We start from the raw sequence: 22,527 nt of genomic DNA on the forward strand, positions 1-22,527 counted from the left end.
AGGGTTGATGTCAAACAGGAGGAAATGGAAGAGAGGATAAAAGTTAAAATCCAGTATTGAAATGGCCATTTGAACTTTAAACTGTGAAAGTAAGTTCTTCAATTCCCCCATTCACAGTTCAATTCTTCAGGTTTAACGAACAGTGGTTTTATTTCAAACTGTTACATAAAAGGAATGAATATTTATATTATTAAGGAAATAAAGGTTAATTGACCTAATCTTTTCATAAGCATTAAAACGATATAATAATATGAAATAAAAATTAATAGATTATTGATCATAGTACAGTAAAGACAATGTAATTTTGTTTCCTTTACTTCTTTGTTGTTATGGCCAAGAGACCACCTTCTACATACATCTTTTCAAATGTATCTTGTTCAACATGCCTTGGTTCCCTTGTTGATGCAATTCAGACAGATCACAAATTTCTGTGCTAACGTCCAATCGCAAATTCAGTTTCAGGATAAAGGCTGAAATAATAATGCATTACGTATGTATTGTTTGTATTTCTTTATTACAAATTTAGCATAAGTGACATTTCTTCTAACAGTAGCTTCCTTTACAACTGCAAATACGTTAAGAGACTTTGGATTGATAATTGGCATCTGTGCACAGTATGAAGAGAGCGCTGAAGGTTTCACGGTGCGTGATATGAGGCCAATACCTCTTGTTGTAGTGTAGAAGTACTGTGCAGTCTATCTAGCCGCCATAGCGTTTGTACAGGTCGTCCCAGAACGCTACCCTTTCGGCAAACAGCCTCCGTTGGACAGCGAATCCCTGCCGGCCAACGTACAGGTAGGCTGCGTCGTCTGCGGTGAAAGGTGGCCATGATACGTCCAGTTCAGGATCTGTAGGCTGCCTGTGGACACCAGACCATAAGAACGTCACATTGAGAACAAAGTTCGGGAAATTTAAAACCGAAATATTCAAAGCACTTAAGTAAAGAACTTCTCGAGTTTATCACCAATGACTTTAGTAGTTGCAGTGTCGAGCAGAATCATTACAATCGTATAGATGTTGGTTCTAGTCGTGCTAGCAGTCTTTTTTTTTTTTTTTGTTTAAATTCCATGTGTATGAATAAATCGAAATGTTAGTTAACAGGTACTGAATTGTAAGTTTTTTAATAAAAGTAACAACTTGTTATTTTTACCTACATGTCGAATAATATGATAAAATTCATGTTGTTGTTGTGGTCTTCAGTCCTGAGACTGGTTTGACGCAGCTCTCCATGCTACTCTATCCTGTGCAAGCTTCTTCATCTCCCAGTACCTACTGCAACCTACATCCTTCTGAATCGGCTTAGTGTATTTATCTCTTGGTCTCCCTCTACGATTTTTACCCTCCACGCTGCCCTCCAATACTAAATTGGTGATCCCTTGATGCCTCAGAACATGTCCTACCAACCGATCCCTTCTTCTGGTCAAGTTGTGCCACAAACTTCTCCCCAATCCTATTCAATACTTCCTCATTAGTTATGTGATCTACCCATCTAATCTTCAGCATTCTTCTGTAGCACCACATTTCGAAAGCTTCTATTCTCTTCTTGTCCAAACTATTTATCGTCCATGTTTCACTTCCATACATGGCTACACTCCATACAAATACTTTCAGAAATGACTTCCTCACACTTAAATCAGTACTCGATGTTAACAAATTTCTCTTCTTCAGAAACGCTTTCCTTGCCATTGCCAGTCAACATTTTACTTCCCTTCTACTTCGACCATCATCAGTTATTTTGCTCCCCAAATAGCAAAACTCCTTCACTACTTTAAGTGTCTCGTTTCCTAATCTAATTCCCTCAGCATCACCCGACTTAATTCGACTACATTCCATTATCCTCGTTTTGCTTTTCTTAATGTTCATCTTATATCCTCCTTTCAAAATTCATACACATCAATAATCAGTAATACTGTTAAATGTCTAGAAACAGAAAAAATATGTTTTGTTTCATGTTTCGCATTTATGTGAAAAGTTTTAATTTATCGAGAATACTCCCAGTTGTCCACCTTTGTAGCCAAGTGGTTAACCGCCAGACAGACCGTCATTCGGGGAACCTGGGTTCGATATTCAGCGCTGTCAGGGATTTTTCCTTGGTTGTAGGACTAAATTGGATTGCACTCGGTCTCGTGATACCAACGGAGCAGCTACCTGATTGAGACATAGCGAATCCAAGCTCGAAACGTCGGTAACGGCAGAGAGTACCGTATGCTGATCCATGCATACCCTTCTATACCATATCCGACGATGAATGACCGAGGATAAAACGGTGGTCAGTCGACTACCCCTTAGTCTACGAGGTCATTAGAGACGGAGCACAAGCTCGGATTAGGGAAGGATGGAGAAGGAAAGCGGCCGTGTTCTTTCGAAGGAACCATCCTGGCATTTTCCTTAAGCGATTTAGGGAAATCACGGAAAACCTAAATCAGGATGACCGGACGTGAGTATGAACCGTCGTTCTTCCGAATGCGAGTCCGGTGCACTAACCACTGCGCTACCCCGCTCGGTTTAGTCTTCAAAGCCTGACCTCAGTGTTTCCTTTCCAGTCACAGTTTTATTTGATCAATAATTAAAAATAATAAGACTTTTCATTAAAAATATGATTCATTATTTGTTAATTAACATTTACATCGGTTAATAAGTATGGATTTAAATAAAAGTTTTAAAAAAATTCTGCAGTTTGGAAATCTAATCTTTAAAGGAAGTTGTCTCTAGTTTTTTTGAGAACTGTGTTGTTCTGCTGTAGTACATTGATGTCAGGATGCTGATCTATTCTTGTAAACAGGAATTAAACAGAAGAGTGACAGTCGGTGAGGTCCCTTGCAATAATGGAAAAGAAATTCCAGTGCTAATTACACAGAGAGGAGAGAGTACGGATGGAAAATGCACTGAGGGCCTCCATTTGGAGGAGTACCTGCTTGCTGACGTGAGAGAAGAAGAAATGGGTGTAGATCGGGAAGAAATGGGAGCTCGATTGCACGTAAGAAACCTCGATATGTTGCAAAAGGCGTTTTTTATCGACAACTATTTATATACTAGGTATCAGAATAACGCAACAGTGTTCCAATTACCCAGGAGTCTTGCTGAAGGATGTTGGTAGCGCCGGGTTGGCACATTTAGCGTGCGAACGTGCTTGACATATCATTTAGCGGCATCACGACACGTCTGAATAATGTGTAACGTCTCTGGTTCTTGCAGTCACGATTATTACTAAGCGGTGGAAACAACATGCAGAAGCGGTCGGCTGTTGCCGTTAGAAAGCATTGATCGGCATATGTGGTCATGAAAGGTAACACATGTCATTTACGCACAGAACCATATATCGTTGGACACCTACATTTAGCTAACAGCGCACTGCCAAGGCGATGCTACAATCTGAATGACTGTTCGGCTGCTGCATGGATGCCATAACATATAACTTCATTACTTATTACTTGTTAAATGAAATGCCAAATAGGAATCTGCATGTGTCTCCAGGGTTTCTTAAACATAGAATCACTAGAAACTGCCAATGAAAATAATTTGACAATAAAATTTAAAACTTAAGGAATTGATGAAGCACCGAATCACTTTGGCATTGTCGTGTTGTTACGAACGATGTCCTTCTGTATTGATCTGTAAACAAGTATTGCCAGTGGACAGGGAGTTACACCGACTGACAGAGTGAAGTACTCTGAGGTCATAGTCGGATGTCTGAGCAATTTCATGTACATCCACACCACAGATAGGTCTGTAAATTGTTAGAGATCCTATTCTTTATGACAGGTAAAATAGCAACCAGAATGCATTAGTGTTCTTCATGTATAGTGCTGTAACCAGTACTGGTAGCCTTTATAAGGAACGTGAACACTTTGAGATGGTGAGCAATCACTGATGTACACGAATGTACCGAGTGCTCGTGTGAGACAGTGTTTTCAACGACAAACAGCGTTTGAAAGGCATCTAACTGGGACCTACTTTTAGTGTCCAGTTGCTGGCTAGGCGAATAATGCAAAATTCAGAAGCGGGGAGGGTGGGGGGCATTTGAATGTGACAGTGGTGAGGCGTGCATGGATCGCGTTTATCCCATTTATTGTTTTTCATCTTCTATTACGGTACTGCCGCCTCGTTTTCTTATTCCGTTTGCTGGCGTCACTATCTTCCTGCCTTACTTGTCCGTGAGTGACAGCAGCGGCGCGCATCGATAAGTGCACTGCCGTACCATCTCTGGAGCGACTGATAGTATTTTCGGGGCGTCATCTGTCTGGCGGTCAGTTGGCGACAGACCAGCAGTGCAGTCGGGACACAGCAGCAGTGAAGTCGGGGACGGAGCGCCTGTGAGGTGCCCACAGCCAGTGCTCGCCTACAGTGTTGGCGACGGACCAGAAGTGCAGTCGGGACACAGCAGCAGTGAAGTCGGGGGACGGAGCGACGGTGAGGTGCCCACAGCCACTGCTCGCCTACCGCAAGCGACACACATGAACTGCCCGACGGAGGGAGTTTGGAGCAAGACGATCGCTGGTTGATCCTTCGGTTGGTCGTCTCGTCGACCGACGTATATTTGGTCATTTCACCATTTTCGGGCCTGGGCAGTTGGTCGGTTGGCGTGCAGCACTGATGAAATCTCCGCAAAACGTAGTTTGGCCAATCCCGCTGGCGGCCTCTATGCAGTGTCTGAGTGTGTGGTGCTGTTCCCATTGGTACGAGGTCCGTGGCTCACCAAACCTGGACATGAAAGTTGAGTTTTGACTTAATCTACCAGCAAGTCAAGACTGTTCAGATTCTGTCGTTTAGAGTTCGTTGTGGGCTGTTGGGATATTACCGCGAGCAACAACGTGTGTTTTGAAGTTGGCAAATTTCAGCCACCCTCAGGTGGAGTTTAATTATACTAGATTATTTGAATTGAAGTGCACCAGTGGAAATTTGTGCCTTGTGGCCATTAACATTCTGGTTAGCTGCCCAGGCGGTGTATTTTCCTCATCATATTGTCGCTGTCCAGCATGGTGTGTGCCGCGCGGGATTAGCCGATCGGTCTCAGGCGCTGCAGTCATGGACTGCGCGGCTGGTCCCGGCGGAGGTTCGAGTCCTCCCGCGGGCATGGGTGTGTGTGTTTGTCCTTAAGATAATTTAGGTTAAGTAGTGTGTAAGATTAGGGACTGATAACCTTAGCATTTAACTCCCATAAGATTTCACACACATTTGAACATTTTTGAACAGCAAGGTGTGTAGTTTGACAGCTCAATGTATAATTGGTTGTGGGCGCCAATACCTTCTACGTTGTTTCATTGAACTCCCTGTTCTGTACTGGGTGGTTGAAGCGAAGAGTATCTTGTTGGTGGGTCCGTTGACTGTCTCTCGGTTGGGTTGTCGGATCGACAATAGTTGTGTCGACTGCCTGTCTCACCTAAGCGAGCGTCAGTGTTTGAATTCCAGGCCGACCCTCGGAACTTCTCAGCGCCCTCGGATGTTCTGCCTTTTCTTGTTTTTTCCTGTTGTTTGTACTTGTATGGGCTCTAGCCGATTTTTAGATTAAGGTCGTTTTGCCCTTAAGGCGTCAGATGGTTTGGACCTTCAGTCTAATTTAAGAACTGTAAAGCCTTTGGCATTTTTAAACGTATATTATTATTGAGTCTTAAGTGTTGTGCCTTCAGCCAATTTTGAATTTGTTTGCTCTTAAAGTGTCGAATTCTTTAGGCTTTCAGCCTAATTAAGGAACTGTTTTGGGATAAGTCTTTGTCTTTTAAATTTCTGATATTGGTTGAGTTATAAGTTATTGGCTTTGAGCCGTTTTTAAATTAGAGTGGTGTTGCCCTTAAGGCATGAGACTGTACGGTGCATTCAGCTGCTAATTAAGTTCCAAAACTAAAACTGTATTTTTTTTTTAGTTTCCTTGGCTCTTGTAATGTTTGATCAAAAGAAGGTTGTATGTTCGAGTGTAACTGACAGCCGCTTATTTTGGCCCCTTTCCACAACTTAAACATCCCGTCCTGTCCTGCGTGTTTAGCGGGGCGTCTCAAGCGGGTGGATACTGAACTGCTTGGGCACGTGAGAGAGGACATATTTGTTGTCAAAGCAGCACAACTATATTACGCGCAAAACACTTGGTAACCACTTCACACCTGTGCGTGCCATCCGAGAACAGGTAATGGACTCGGTGCAGCACTCTGTGTTTTCCTGAACCACTGATGAGCGACTATCAGCAGCCAGATTAGGGAGTTACCTCCCCATATGCAGGTGGTAGTCGGCTCGCAGCCGTGCTAGCGTGAGGACCTGCTCCGCGCGCCGTCCGACGCTCCGCTCTCGGCGGTGTTTACTTCCGCGTCGCGGTGTTTGTGTCAATCGAGTCCAGTACTAACGTACACCATGGCGCACTCGTATCGCCGTGCAACGATCAAAGTAACGTTTCAGGCCGATCATCCACCACCCAGAGCTTTCGAAGTCGAACAATTCATACGTGAGGATCTACGTTTGAACCCCCAGGACGTAATCGGCATACATTTCTCCATCACTGGAAGTGTTGTCTACATCAAGATGTCGACGGAGGAAATTTGAAATGACATAATTCACCGTCATGCCACCGGACTGAAATTTAAACACTCTGATGGACATATTGGTGCAGTGACAGTCGCCCATGCTGGATTCGGTCTCCAGACATTGCAGGTGTTTGAGCTCCTGTTCGAGGTGCCCCAGGATGTGGTCATTGCCACTTTCCAACCATATGGCACCGTCTTGGGTCACGTCGCAGAGAAATGGCAAACATTTACGACCTACCCCGTATTAAATGGCGTCCGGCAAATAAAAATTGAGCTGACGAAACATGTCCCATCGTACCTGCTGATTGGCGGTGTGAGGGCCATCGTCATGTACGATGGACAGCCACGAACGTGCGCAGGATGTGGCCAGGAGGGACATGTACGTTCCGAATGTTTACACCGCCATTTAATACAGACGCCGTTACGTGAAGAGACCCAGGCTTCGACGGTCACGTCCTTACCCATCACCTACGCCAAAGTTGCACAGGACCCCGTCGTGCCACTCTCGATTGCGCCAGCAGCATCGTCAACGCCACCCGCCACAGCACAACGCGCCGACGACACCAGCACGGCGTCGCCTCCAGTGCTCGCTTCAGGACCGTCCGGGTTGCAGACCGAAACCGATGTTCCTGTTGGAACCATGGACGTCGACCTCGGTGTCGTGCCGACGTCTGCCTTTGTCCAGACGGGTTCGGCGTCAGACGACGGGCGACCACATTCTGATTCAGAAGGCCACATCAGAAAACAGCGGTCGCCTCGCAAACACAGGAAACGACGACGAGCGCCTTCCGATGACGCCCTTTCTCAGACGGCCCCGCGAGATGTCGACCCGATGTCTGACGGTGATCTCCCACATTGCGGCCAGTCACGCGATGTGGCAGCAACAGGCGACCCTCCTGTGACGCCTCCTCTCCCAGCCAGGAACGTGTCCTCGCCGTTGTCAACGAATGATGACGGCGGTCCCCCTGCCACTCATGTTGCGGAATCCACAACACCCGTTCCGGCAGTACGTGACCGTCACATGTCCACGTCGTCAGCTTCCTGGGCCGATGACGTTGAAGAAGAAGTGGAACAGACTGCCAGCGTGTCTGCACAGGAGTCCACCTCGGCGACTCTGAGGCTGGTCCCCCGCCAGTAATTATCACCACTGAGGGGTCACCGGTGGGTCTCCACTTACCGGCTACTTCTACTTCACGTTCTGCAAATACTGAGGATGGCCGTACACAGCAATATCGTCTCCCCACGATGAATCTTGCCACCATTCGTGCCCCCCATAAACTGGCCATGTTCAGAGACACTATTCACTCTGCGGATGTGGATATAGCACTCTTACAAGAGGTGTTTGTGGCTGGCTTCCTAGTTCCCACCGGATACAACGCCCATGTTTCCCCCGCATCCGACACCGGTAGTGGCGTCGCCATCTACGCGACGGACTCCCTGCAGAGGACGTCATCTGCCTCCCCACTGCGCGAGGTATGGCTCTCACACTGTTCGGCGTGCGTATTATTAATATCTACGCTCCGTGCGGCACTGGCCGCCGTCATGACCGACGAACTTTTTTTTGCCGAAAGCGTCACACCCCTCTTCACCGGTCCGCAGGACGATTTGGTACTCGGTGGGGATTTTAACTCGACACAAGAGCCCGCGCACCAACTCCCGCGACATTCCCCTTGTGCATCTCTCTCAGTGGTCATCGACCGTCTCCGACTTGTTGACACATGGAAGAAGGTCCACGGAATTCAACCGGGCTATACATTCTACACCTCTCACTCGTCAAGCCGCATAGATCGCATCTACGTTACCCGCTCCCTTGCTGATGGCACACGTCATGCGGAAGTCTGGCCCTTGGCCTTTTCAGACCATGATGCGTAACTCTGTGACGTCACCCTCGCCCGACAGCAAGTGTGGCATAGTCGTGGTCTGTGGAAACTCAATGTCGCTCACCTGACCTCCTCAGACTGTCGCCGTATGGTCGAAGCAGCGTGGGCACGCTGCCACCATTGTCGAGAAGCCTATGACTCCACCTTATCATGGTGGCTCTCCTGTGCAAAGCCAACCCTCAGGGAGACTCTGATGAGTTATGGAAAGGAATTAAAGGCGTGGCAAATTAATACCCTGCACTTCTACTACACCATTCTACGTGACTGTACGACGATGCCTTTCTCGCGAGCCCGGCAGTCGATGGTCCATCGCACGAAGGCGAAGATCTCCTTGATCATGCGGCGTAACTTGGAAGGCACTGTAGTCCGTTCTCGAGCTTCTAATGGAATCCCTCAAGAACGTCCGTCGATGTACCACCTGCTTCATGAACGACAACGACGACGATGAGCTCTGATCCCAGTCCTCACTGATGTGGAAGGGCGCCGGCATGACACCCGACAAAGCATCGGTCGTACTCTCCATGCTCATTTTGCCAGGCTATACGCAGCCGTACCGCATTCTGCAGCACTGATCACAGACGTCGCTCAGCTTACTACGAACGCCCTTCCGGAGGATGCAGTGCATGACCTCCAAGACGAGGTAACCACAGATAAAGTGGTATATGCTATCAAGGCAGGTTCCGATAACAGATCTCCTGGACCTGACGGTATACCCAGCGAATTTTATAAAAGTTTTCACTATTTGTTGGCTTCCACGTGGATGGCAATCGCACAAGAGCTGATGTCACCGATGACAGTGGTCCCGAGCGCCTTTCTAGAAGGCATTATTATCCCCGTGCATAAACAGCGCGGATTATCGAGGGTCCAGGGCTATCGACCAATTACTTTGCGCAACAGCACACGGCTACTGGCATCGCGACTCAAGAAAGTCGCACGTTACGTCACATCCTGCGACCAGACTTCCCTAGGAGGCGACAACAACATCCGTACGGCCCTTTGCCGTTACAGAGACATGATAGCATTAGCGCATTATCAGCGTCTCCCTGGCGCCTTGGCTTCACTGGACTTTAGCCAGGCTTTCGACCGTGTTGACCATTTCTATTTACGGACAGTTCTTCAGCATATGGGTTTTCCTGACGGTATTGTCACAGTGGTTATGCGCCTGTTGAGTAGTGCAACCTCTAAAATCATGTACAATGGTCGCCTTACACCGTCCGTGGTCATCGCACGATCTGTACGACAAGGCTGCCCTCTTTCCACGGTTTTGTATGCTTTCGCCTTGGAACCCCTGCTACAGGGCATGCGCCAACGTTTGGAACGTATGGCTGAGCACGGCCACCGTTTTTGTTGTACACCTTACGCAGACGACATAATACTATATCTGCGCAGGGAAGATGAAGTACGAGCAGCACTGACATGGGTGGCGACTTACGGCGAAGCACCGGGGAGCTGCCTCAACGTGTCAAAATCCAAGGTCCTGCTCACGGTGAGGGCTTGCCGGAGAGATGCGTTGCCCACTTAGTGTCGCCGCCTACATACGATGTCTTGGACTTGATTTCGCAGCAGGTCTGTGCCGCTCAGCAACTATCAATGGCAGACGCTTGCTACAGACAATCAGAGCAAATCTCGCAGGTCACCGGTTACGAGCTCTCGACGTTATCCAACGCGCGCAATACGTGAACATGTATCATGCTTCCCGTATACCACAATTGGCTCAAGTACTACCAGTCCCAAATCTCCTGGCGAGACGACTGTTGATGGCTTTCGGCTCCTTCGTCAGCTCGGGGATGTTATTCAAGGTGCGGTATGAATCCCTTGCACTGCCACGAGATCGTGGCGGTGTGGGACTCATCCACGTGCCGACTCGTGTCAAGGCACTATACGTCAGCTCCCAACTAAAACTTTGGCATCGTTGCCCGCAGAGCCTTACTAGCCTCCTGCTTCACAACTTTGCACCGGCCTCGTTGTCCGCTCCAGTACTGGTATCGTCCATTCCAACCCCCTTTTATTACATCCAACGATCTTTCCTGGAGTTCAGTTATATCTACCGGTCCTTACCACTTACACGTTTGTACCTCACGAAAACAGTCTCCGAATTGTTACAACAGTGCCGCCCGTCCAACCCCATCGAACGTATCCACAGTACGTGTGGCGACACATATGGAAGGCGATCCATGCGCATTTTCTTGAATCAGACGTTCAATCAGCGTGGCACATCACCGTGAATGGTAAACAAGTTAACCGAGATCGTCTGCACCGCATCCATCTCGCTGATTCATCCCTCTGCACCCACTGTGGAGTGGATGACACGGATGTCCATCGGTTCCACTGTGGCACAGCGTTCGACGTCTGGACACTTGCGCGGCGAATGTTGGCGTTTCTTACTCGCCAGACACCGACTCAGATCGACGTCCACATGCTTTTGTACCCCTATAAGACTTTCTAACCCTCCGCCAAAACTCACTCTGCGAATTGGATCTGTGGCCACACGATCCGCTATCTTTTTACTTCTGGCGACAAGTCTACGCTAGGATATTGGACTTACCTCAACGAACGACACTGCGTCCTGATACGCAACCCACGCTATAAACAATATTTTTACAATTTCTTACGGAGCTCTTTCGATGACCCACCTAGTAGCTGGAACGTCCAAGCCCTGAGAAGCTGAAAACTGTATAAACCGAGCCGAACTGAATAGATCTGCTACCCAGAACCCACGCCTACGCCATGAGAAGACACGTTGGACGAGCTGGCACGCTGTAGGCGGAGGCACTTCAGGAGCTCCTGAAAGAACTGGACTTTAACTACAAGTCGCACGACGACTTTACGTATTACAAAAATAAAAAAAACTCTTCCTTATTTATTCCTCATAATTTGTTCTTAAAAAAATTTGAGTTTGGCTTTGGAAAAAAATGTTAAAAAAGATTGCTTCTTCGCCAACAAGACGAAGGAGACTCATTTTTGTTTACTGGAAGGAGAAACCGGTATAATTGGAGTCTTTGTTTTCTTTTGCAAAAAAAAACTTTTCCTTATTTCTTCCTCATAATTTGTTGTTAAAGGAAAAAGAAATTAGAGTTCGGCTTTGAAAAAAAAAAAGAAAATGGTCTAGTGGTAGCGTCTTTGATTCATAACCACAACGTCTTCGGTCCCGGATTCGATCTCCGCCATTGCCTAAATTTTGATAAATAATCAGCATTGGCGGCCGAAGACTTCCGGCATAAGAAGTCAGCCTCATTCTCCCAACGGCCTTAACAAAGAGGTCGGAGGAGCGGATAGAGGTTCAGGGCACTCTCTTGTCCTAGCGGTGGGAAATTGCCGCTAAATGCGGAAGAATCAGCAACGATCAACGACATGAGGATGCAGAAGGCAATGGAAACCACTGCAGTAAAGACACGTAACGTGTATCCACAGGACATGTGGCCTGTAGTTGAAGTGTCATGATGATCTCTCCATTGGCAAAAGATTCCGGAATAGTCCCCCATTCGGATCTTCGGGAGGGGACTGCCAAGGGGGAGGTTACCATGAGAAAAAGATTGAATAATCAACGAAAGGATAATGTTCTACGAGTCGGGGCGTGGAATGTCAGAAGCTTAAACGTGGTAGGGAAACTAGAAAATCTGAAAAGGGAAATGCAAAGGCTCAATCTAGATATAGTAGGGGTCAGTGAAGTGAAGTGGAAGGAAGACAAGGATTTCTGGTCAGATGAGTATCGGGTAATATCAACAGCAGCAGAAAATGGTATAACAGGTGTAGGATTCGTTATGAATAGGAAGGTAGGGCAGAGGGTGTGTTACTGTGAACAGTTCAGTGATCGGGTTGTTCTAATCAGAATCGACAGCAGACCAACACCGACAACGATAGTTTAGGTATACATGCCGACGTCACAAGGTGAAGATGAACCGATAAAGTGTATGAGGATATTGAAAGGGTAATGCAGTATGTAAAGGGGGACGAAAATCTAATAGTCATGGGCGACTGGAATGCAGTTGTAGGGTAATGTGTAGAAGAAAAGGTTACAGGAGAATATGGGCTTGGGACAAGGAATGAAAGAGGAGAAAGACTAATTGAGTTCTGTAACAAGTTTCAGCTAGTAACAGCGAATACCCTATTCAAGAATCACAAGAGGAGGAGGTATACTTGGAAAAGGCCGGGAGATACGGGAAGATTTCAATTAGATTACATCATGGTCAGACAGAGATTCCGAAATCACATACTGGATTGTAAGGCGTACCCAGGAGCAGATATAGACTCAGATCACAATATAGTAGTGATGAAGAGTAGGCTGAAGTTCAAGACATTAGTCAGGAAGAATCAATACGCAAAGAAGTGGGATACGGAAGCACTAACGAATGACGAGATACGTTTGAAGTTCTCTAACGCTATAGATACAGCAGTAAGGAATAGCGCAGTAGGCATTACAGTTGAAGAGGAATGGACATCTCTAAAAAGGGTCATCACAGAAGTTGGGAAGGAAAACATAGGTACAAACAAGGTAGCTGCGAAGAAACCATGGGTAACAGAAGAAATACTTCAGTTCATTGAAATGGCTTCAGGAAAAATGTGAAGACCTCGAAAAAGATATGATTGTCGAATGGACAGACTCAGCATACAGGAAAGTCAAAACAATCTTTGGTGACATTAAAAGTAACGGTGGTAACATTAAGAGTGCAACGGGGATTCCACTGTTCAATGCAGAGGAGAGAGCAGATAGGTGGAAAGAATACATTGAAAGCCTCTATGAGGGTGAAGATTTGTCTGATGTGATAGAAGAAGAAACAGGAATCAATTTAGAAGAGATAGGGGATCCAGTATTAGAATCGGAATTTAAAAGAGCTTTGGAGGACTTACGGTCAAATAAGGCAGAAGGGATAGATAACATTCCATCAGAATTTCTAAAATCATTGGGTTAAGTGGCAACAAAACGACTATTCACGTTGGTGTGTAGAATATATGAGTCTGGCGACATACCATCTGACTTTCGGAAAAGCATCATCCACACAATTCCGAAGACGGCAAGAGCTGACAAGTGCGAGAATTATCGCACAATCAGCTTAACAGCTCATGCATCGAAGCTGCTTACAAGAATAATATACAAAAGAATGGAAAAGAAAATTGAGAATGCGCTAGGTGACGATCAGTTTGGCTTTAGGAAAAGTAAAGAGACGAGAGAGGCAATTCTGACGTTTCAGCTAATAATGGAAGCACGGCTCAAGAAAAATCAAGACACATTCATAGGGTTTGTCGACCTGGAAAAAGCGTTCGACATTATAAATTGGTGCAAGCTGTTCGAGATTCTGAAAAAAGTAGGGGTAAGCTATAGGGAGAGACGGGTCATATACAATATGTACAACAACCAAGAGGGAATAATAAGAGTGGACGATCAAGAACGAAGTGCTCGTATTAAGAAGGGTGTAAGACAAGGCTGTAGCCTTTCGCCCCTACTCTTCAATCTGTACATCGAGGAAGCAATGAGGGAAATAAAAGAAAGGTTCAGTAGTGGAATTAAAATACAAGGTGAAAGGATATCAATGATACGATTCGCTGATGACATTGCGATCCTGAGTGAAAGTGAAGAAGAATTAAATGATCTGCTGAACGGAATGAACAGTCTAATGAGTACACAGTATGGTTTGAGAGTAAATCGGAGAAAGACGAAGGTAATGAGAAGTAGTAGAAATGAGAACAGCGAGAAACTTAACATCAGGATTGACGGTCACGAAGTCAATGAAGTTAAGGAATTCTGCTACCTAGGCAGTAAAATAACCAATGACGGACGGAGCAAGGAGGACATCAAAAGCAGACTCGCTACGGCAAAAAAGGCATTTCTGTCCAAGAGAAGTCTACTAATATCAAATACCAGCCTTAATTCGAGGAAGAAATTTCTGAGGATGTACGTCTGGAGTACAGCATTGTATGGTAGTGAAACATGGGCTGTGGGAAAACCGGAAAAGAAGAGAATAGAAGCATTTGAGATGTGGTGCTATAGACGAATGTTGAAAATTAGGTGGGCTGATAAGATAAGGAATGAGGAGGTTCTACACGGAATCAGAGAGGAAAGAAAAAAAAATGGAGGATGCCGTTAACTTCAAAACACATATGGGTGAACTTGGAGTGACTGGGAAGTAGTATGCATTACTGATGTTTGGTATCACACTGTGTTCAGCCACGAATCACGATTCTGCACAACCATGTACGACCGTCGTTGGTTTGTATGGCGACAACCTAGAGACAGGTACGATTCATCCAATGATTTGGGGAGGCACAGCGGTATTACTCGTATCGTCATGGTGTGGGGAGACATTGGGAACCATTTCAGGTCATGGCTGGCAATTACTAACTGATTCTAAGAGCACAACAGTACATCATGTGTTACTTCGCTTGCGATAGTATCGTGGTGCCATTTTCAGCAGAACAAGGCTAGTACACACATGACACATCCCTCTGGATTGTCAGCGAGATGCTCAGGCACTGCCACGGTCAACAAAATCCCCATATTTGCGTCCAATAGTGGATGTGCGGAAATACTCCCATATAAAATACGTCCGAACATAAATACACAGGACATAAAACGCGTGTTCCGCAGTTGTGAACTAGCTTGCCTCAGGGGAGGAGACAACTATCTTACGACACCCTTCTCAACTGAATGAGTGGATGCAGCCAGTCCATAGGGATTGCCATGTCAGAGTAATACACTACTCACCATTAAAATTGCTAACCACGAAGATGATGTGCTACAGACGTGAAATTTAATCGACAGGAAGAAGATGCTGTGATATGCAAATGATTAGCTTTCCAGAGCATTCACACAAGGCTGGCGCCGGTAGCGACACCTACAACGTGCTGACATGAGGAAAGTTTCCAACCGATTTCTCATACACGAACAGCTGTTGACCAGCGTTGCCTGGTGAAACGTTGTTGTGATGCCTCGTGTAAGGAGGACAAATGCGTACCATCACGTCTCCGACTTTGATAAAGGTCGGATTGTAGCCCATTGCGATTGCGGTTTTCGTATCGCAACATTGCTGCTCGCGTTAGTCGAGATCCAATGACGGTAGCAGAATATGGAATCGGTGGGTTCAGGAGGGTAATACGGAACGCTGTGCTGGATCCCAACGTCCTCGTATCACTAGCAGTCGAGATGACAGGTATCTTATACGCATGGCTGTAACGAATCGTGTAGCCACGTTTCGATCCCTGAGTCAACAGATGGGGACGTTTACAAGACAACAACCATCTGCACGAACAGCAGCAGCAGCATGGACTATCAGCTCGTAGACCAGGGCTGCAGTTACATTTGACGCTGCATCACAGGCAGGAGCTCCTGCGATGGTGCACTCAACGACGCACCTAGGTGCACGAATCTCAAAATGTCATTTTTTCGGAAGGACCCAGGTTCTGGTTACAGCATCATGATGGTCGCATCGTGTTTGGCGACATCGCGGTGAACGCACATTAGAAGCGTGTATTCGTCATCGCCATACTGGCGTATCACCCGGCGTGAAGGTATGGGGCGCTACTGGTTACACGTCTCGGTCACTTCTTGTTCGCATTGATAGCACTTTGAACAGTGGACGTTACATTTCAGATGTGTTACGACCCGTGGCTCTACCCTTCATTCGACCCCTGCGAAACCCTAGATTTCAGCATGATAATGCACGACCGCATGTTGCAGGTCCTGTACGGGCCTTTCTGCATACAGAAAATGTCCGACTGCTGCCCTGGACAGCACATTCTCCAGATCTCTCAGCAATTGAAAACATCTGGTCAATGGTGGCCGAGCAACTGGCTCGTCACAATAAGCCAGGCACTACTCTTGGTGAACTGTGGTATCGTGTTGAATCTTCATAGGCAGCTGTACCTGTACACGCCATCCAAGCTCTGTTTCATTCAATGCCCATGCTTATCAAGGCCGTTATTAGGGCCAGAGGTGGTTGTTCTGAGTACTGATTTCTCAGGATCTATGCACCCAAATTGCGTGAAAATGTAATCACATGTCAGTTCTAGTATAATATATTTGTTCAATCTGCATTTCTTATTGGCGTAGCAATTTTAATGACCAGTAGTGTAAGAGAGCCCTTACTGCCAAGTTCTTAGTAAATTTGACTCGATTTGGTAGTCACTGAAACAACATCACGTACCCTCCCAACCCCTGAAGTTTCATTTCGTTTCCTCCTTCCCTATAGTTAGCTCACTTTTTTTGTCAGGCAATGTAGAAGCAAGCATGGTCGGCTACGTGTAGAGATGTATTTCGAACTGAGAGTGTGCCAGCTATGCTCACCAGTTACACGCTAGGAAGGTTTAGTATTAATCATTAGTGTGTGAATACCATATCATTTATATGTATTGATTATTTTGTGTCTGCATTTGCACATCACCAATCGATACGAGCATATGAATTTGTAATGACTGTGGTTTTGCTATTTTAACAAATGCTAATTTCGTAAGTAAAATCTCGACTGTGTCACGTTATAATCTGCCTAAGAAAGTAGCAATCCATGTCGGATAATAATACCTCATGAAAACACTTCACCTTTCACTGTACTGGAAGCTATGTAGAGTTAAGAGACCAGGTCGGTTCAAATCACAGAACTGCGACTCCCTTCCACCTCCCACAGACTGCAATTTCAGTATAAATAGAACCCGTACTGTTGACACTGTGGCCACAGATTCCTAGGATTATGTTTATTGTTAGGGATTGAAAGTTATGTGCACATGATAATTATTCATGTTTGGGATATAAACTGCATGTAACTCTCACCTACCAACCACCAGTATACTTTCTTCCTTAAACTTGTAAGGTGGTGTGGTCTCCTGACCTTCCTGGCCTTATTCTGACCTCATCATAGTATTCTGCGTATCAAGACGTTTCATTCGAGCCCAAACTCGATAGAGTTAATTTTACATATTTCCATTTAATCGATATGCAAATCTAATAAATAAATCTCAAGTGCACACAGAGACTAAAAAGTCGAGGCTAGCATACACAAACATTCAAGACACGACCCACAGGAGAATTTGTTTGGTGGAGGTAACCAGTCTGCTGGAAAGTCCGTAGGAGGGTGAGTTAGCATGCAGCTGCGCCGGCCAGCCGGCCACCCACGGACAAAAACAGTTTTTGCCAGAAAAAAGGGATAATGGCCTGCGTGTTCACCTTAAAAGCAAAACACGCTCAATTGTTTGGGGGAGCCCCAGCATACACATTTTTTTGATGTCGTTCCGGTCACGCTCTTGTAGTGAAAACATGTAGCACGAGCGAGTGCGCCCGTGCGTCTATGCAGAGAGCGAGGAACAAAGTCTCTACTCAGTACTGCACTGAGAGAACACCTCTGTCACTTGCGAACTGGAGTGATACTCTATATTGAGTCGCTATCGATTAAGCGTTTGTTCACTGTGCTGACCGCGACACTTAATGTGCGGTGTACCACGACAGTAGATAGACTACGGGCAGATAGGAGTCCTTGACTTCATCAAGGCGTAGTGAGAGTTCGATTGGTGAGGGTCAATCCAGATACAAAGAGATAGTTTTGTTATTTTTCAGCGGCGAACGACGCACGCAGCAGTCGTCGCAGCTCGCGGTATTGTGCGCTACAGCATAGGCTAGCCCCAACTTTGCTCCATCAGAAATAACACACTCCATTCACGTCACTCCATTACATTTCTCACGTGACAGCCTCGACCGTACCTAGAAAAATTCAATCGGATAATTATTCAAGTTGAGTAGGCGCGGCTCTCAGCCATTCTGCCGAGTAAATAACATTCTTAAAGAAAAGGGATAAAAGAGCTTTCCCGCACTTTGTATATAAATGTCATTAACAGGATTCCTATCTATAAGATGTAACCTCCTATTCCGAAAAGATCGCGGAAATTTTTGTATCGGTTTATAAATAAATGTTTCACTTCATTGTCTTAAATTTTGCAATAAATAATATTTTCCATTCGTTTAATGTTTTTCTTACACTAACTAGCAATGCTCCAATACCGAAGTATCTCACTAATTACGTAAGAAAACAGAATATTTTTGTGTCTTTTCCTTACATTCGACGATTCCAGAAGATATTTATTGCTGAAAGTTTTTCAGGTATTTCTTTTTGGTATGTTAGGAGCGTCTGTCTGACTTCTGGAGTAGTGTGGGGTGGAAATTGCTTCTTGCAGAAGGTAAAGGGTACTCGTCAGATTAATCCGTTGCGCAACTCGTCAACATAACACCCACACACTGACAAACTAACGAAGTAATTACACCCTTTCTTAAAAACCGTTGCAAATGGTAGGCTATAGTTGAGTAGCTGAAAGAATTTCCTTGCCAGCTAGCAGCGCTGTTGTCATCTATCAGCTGTGTAGCGCAAATGGCTGTAGGCGAAGGCAATAGGCGACTATGTAACTGCAACATCGGAGGCGTTGCCAGATAGACGTTTACAAAAACTTGTCACGTTGCTGATGTAGGTGCACGAAATTGCCTCACCCAGCCCACAGCTGCTGTCAGGGATATTCTTACACTTAATGTGGTCAAAACAAAATGTCCACTCTGTAACCAAAATGGTACTGAAACAGAGGATGACAGACTAAAGGCCGAAATACTAAATGTCTTCTTCCAAAGCTGTTTCACAGAGGAAGACTGCACTGTGCTTCATTCTCTAGATTGTCGCACAGTTGACAAAATGGTAGATATCGAAATAGACGACAGAGGGATAGAGAAACAATTAAAATCGCACAAAAGAGGGAAGGCCGCTGGACCTGATGGGATACCATTTCGATTTTACACAGAGTACGCGAATGAACTTGCCCCCCTTCTTGCAGCGGTGTACCGTAGGTCTCTAGAAGAGCGTAGCGTCCCAAAGGATAGGAAAAGGGCACAGGTTATCCCCGTTTTCAAGAAGGGACGTCGAACAGATGTGCAGAACTATAGACCTATATCTCTAACGTCGATCAGTTGTAGAATTTTGGAACACGTATTATGTTCGAGTATAATGACTTTTCTGGAGATTATAAATCTACTCTGTAGGAATCAGCATGGGTTTCGTAAAAGACGATCGTGTGAAACCCAGGTCGCGCTATTCGTCCACGAGACTCAGAGAGCCATAGACACGGGTTCCCAGGTAGATGCCGTGTTTCTTGAATTCCGCAAGGCGTTCGATTCAGTTTCGCACAGTTGTTTAATGAACGAAGTAAGAGCATATGGACTGTCAGAACAATTGTGTGATTGGATTGAGGAGTTCCTAGATAACAGAACGCAGCATGTCATTCTCAATGGAGAGAAGTCTTCCGAAGTAAGAGTGATTTCAGGTGTGCCGCAGGGGAGTTTCGTAGGACCGTTGCTATTCACAGTATACATCAATGACCTTGTGGATGTCATCGGAAGTTCACTGAGGCTTTTTGCGGATGATGCTGTGGTATACCGAGAGGTTGTAACAATGGAAAATTGTACTGAAATGCAGGACGATATGCAGCGAATTGACGCATGCTGCAGGGAATGTCAATTGAATCTCAATGTACGCGAGTGTAATGTGCTGAGAATACATAGAAAGAAAGATCCCTTATCATTTAGCTACAATATAGCAGGTCAGCAACTGGAAGCAGTTAATTCCACAAATTATCTGGGAGTACGCATTAGGAGTGATTTAAAATGGAATGATCATATAAAGTTGATCGTCGGTAAAGCAGATGCCAGACTGAAATTCATTGGAAGAATCCTAAGGAAATGCAATTAGAAAACAAAGGAAGTAGGATACAGTACGCTTGTTCACCCACTGTTTGAATACTGCTCAGCAGTGTGGAATCCTTACCAGATAGGGTTAATAGAAGAGATAGAGAATATCTATCGAAGCGCGCTTAGTTACAGGATCATTTAGAAATCGCGAAAGCGTTACGGAGATGATAGATAAATACCAGTGGAAGACTCTGCAGGAGAGACGCTCAGTAGCTCGGTATGGGCTTTTATTGAAGTTTCATCGAGGAGTCAAGCAGTATCTTGCTCCCTCCTGCGTATATCTCGAGAAGAGACCATGAGGATAAAATCAGAGAGATTAGAGCCCACACAGAGGCATACCGCGACAATCCTTCTTGCCACGAATAACACGAGACTGGAATAGAAGGGAGAACCGATTGAGGTACTCAAGGTACCCTCCGCCACACACCGTCAGGTAGCTTTCGGGGTATGGATGTAGATGTAGATGTGTTAAAGACATACATTTGTGTTACTTTCCAGTAGAGCTAATATCAAATTGTATTTTACAACCCTCTCCTTAATTTGCCGTCACTTAAAAATTTTTGGTGTGTGCAACGCTTTTAGATATTAATAGAATATTTGTTCTTTGGTGCACAAGCATATTATACCTGCGACATATTTTCAAGTTGGGAAAAATCCTAATTTTCTGGGGCAATTTTTGTAATATTTAGAAGGAAGACTACAGTACACAAAACCGAATGACATAATTTAAAACTGAAATAAGAAAATAAATTCAACTGATATTACAGAGGTGGCTAGAAGCGAAAGTCTGAAAAGTTTCCCACGTACAACGCTATCCTCTACCACTAATACCTCTAAGTTGCATAGGGTGACATATATTTCATCTTAAAAAGCCTCGCACATATCAGAAGGTCAAATTACGTACCACAATAACGTGCGGAGACGACGAGGTATTGTGTTGAGAATAATTCGGAAAACGCACCAATGATCTGCTTGAGGCAGATAATTATGATAATCCATATTATTTAGTAAGTGCAGTCCAGGAGTAAGAGTACGCACTACGGTAGGAGTGAGTGCAGTTTCCTAACGCCAGAACTGCCTCGGAACGGGCACGCCGCATTTTGCACACAAAGCGTCTTCTGAGTTTGAACGACCGCCACAGAATTAGGCAGTTCAGAACAGTGTGCGATCGTACCTTTAGGGGGGACCTTATGAGAATGTTTAACTTCGTGTCAATCGTTCCAGAGTTAAACGCAAAGGGGGGAAACCTGCTATAGATCCTGGCCGCATCTCGATCACAGGGGAAATAACACCTTACTGGCTATTGGTTCCAGGTGAAGAAAGTGTGAACCGTGCAGCCACATAGGCAGAAGGCAGATGTATCTAGCCTGCTCAGATTCAGAAGTCTTAGGACTATCGGATGCAACAAAGTAAATTCGTCCATGGCAATGTTTGGGTATACGATGTCTGGAGCAGTCGTGGAACGTAGAGTCTCTGGAAACTCCGAGGTTGTTGGTGAACGCCAGCTGTATATAGCTGCAAAGTGTTGTTTTACATTTGTAGAGTTATAAAGTGGATCCTGGGCGACAGGTGTAGCGGAGATTCAGCTCTGAGTGCCCATCAAAATATTGGGAGACAGCACGAGAGCCGAGTGTAGCGTTACCCATATGTGGGCGAGTAGTTTGGCTGCCTAGAGTTGGTAGGAGGGGAGGTGAATTTGTGTGTGCAATTGAATACTAGCCAGTCCCAGGTGCAGAGATGTGGAGTGAGTAACAGGAAGCAGGTAAAACGTAGTCTGGGGAATTTTGACAACTGTCGCTTGCTTAAGAAGACCAGTGGTGCACAAGCAATGGTGGAGTTTCAGATAGTCTGAAATATGGCTGCTTACAGCTCTTAGCAATTCGGCAATAAATCAAAGTTACATAAAAAAATCAAACCTGAATACATCTGCGAGCTCAGAAAAATGAGACACTTTCAATGAAACAATGATATTTTCAATATCTTTAAAATTACAAAAGCTAGTAAGTTACAAATAGTAAACCTTTTCACAGTGACCGTTAGAATTTACAGCTTTTAAATTTCAACAAATCATGTCTTGGACAGCAGAATTGTGCTATAGCTGAAAGCCAATCATCTTTATCTAATTTATTTATGGATTTTTTTATATATTTGTATATCTTTCACTATGAAAACTCCTGTCAGAAAATCGTATTTTACACAGTCACATATCAACTGAATGCAGGAAAAGTACATCATATTTTGTCCTACTTGTGAATGTACTTACTATATACATTACTACTTTGGCCAGATATTTATTTAACGGTTCATTTCAATTCCTAGTACGAAATTATGGTAATTTAAGAAGTGGTCAGTTGCATGGTTTGGCTGAAACCACTTTTGTAAAGAGTGACAGGAGAACATACTTTCAAACGGGCATAAATAGTTGTTTAAACAA

General features: G+C 45.2%; 1 protein-coding gene across 2 annotated transcripts in view; it reads right to left on the minus strand.

The window, feature by feature from the left end:
* Positions 1-493: 493 nt before the first annotated feature.
* Positions 494-22,527, minus strand: part of LOC126285050 (esterase FE4-like) — a 131,003-nt gene continuing 108,969 nt past the window's right edge. Inside the window, exon 10 of one of the 2 annotated variants that reach the window (XM_049984374.1) lies at positions 494-859. In XM_049984374.1, coding sequence (XP_049840331.1) covers positions 700-859 — 160 coding nt within the window. In that variant the 3' untranslated portion in view covers positions 494-699. The remainder of the gene's footprint in view (positions 860-22,527) is intronic. The other variant, XM_049984378.1, reaches the window with a different exon arrangement.

The sequence above is a fragment of the Schistocerca gregaria genome, chromosome 1, assembly GCF_023897955.1.
Source record: "Schistocerca gregaria isolate iqSchGreg1 chromosome 1, iqSchGreg1.2, whole genome shotgun sequence".
NCBI lineage: Eukaryota > Metazoa > Arthropoda > Insecta > Orthoptera > Acrididae > Schistocerca > Schistocerca gregaria.